The 251-nt window shown below is 57.4% G+C and overlaps 1 protein-coding gene across 1 annotated transcript in view; it reads left to right on the top strand.

Moving 5' to 3' along the window:
• Nucleotides 1-251, top strand: part of LOC119581734 — a gene marked incomplete in the record, with an annotated part of 65,890 nt that overhangs the window by 61,037 nt on the left and 4,602 nt on the right. Inside the window, 1 exon segment of the mRNA XM_037929865.1 lies at nucleotides 31-174. Coding sequence (XP_037785793.1) covers nucleotides 31-174 — 144 coding nt within the window.

Genomic DNA, 251 nt, shown 5'->3' with positions numbered 1-251 from the left:
GACTACATTATATTCATCCTCCCCTCCCAGCTCCGGTATCGACGGCCCTCGGGTACTACTACAGCGGGAGGACTCTGACCTTCTTCGGGGTCATCCTGGTGACGGTCGGCCTCCTGCTCTGCTCCATCGCCAGCAGCGTCGTGTGGCAGTGCCTGTGCTACGGCGTCGTTGGAGGTACAGCGCTGCCCTCTTCTATGACTTCCTTTTTTCCCCTTTTTTTTTGAGGGTGGGGGGTTGTATCAGGGTTAAGC

This window comes from Penaeus monodon, chromosome 15 (genome assembly GCF_015228065.2).
Source record: "Penaeus monodon isolate SGIC_2016 chromosome 15, NSTDA_Pmon_1, whole genome shotgun sequence".
In the NCBI taxonomy this organism is placed as follows: Eukaryota; Metazoa; Arthropoda; class Malacostraca; order Decapoda; family Penaeidae; genus Penaeus; species Penaeus monodon.
Note: the sequence above shows the minus strand (reverse complement) of the source record. Positions and strands in the feature narration are given on the sequence as shown.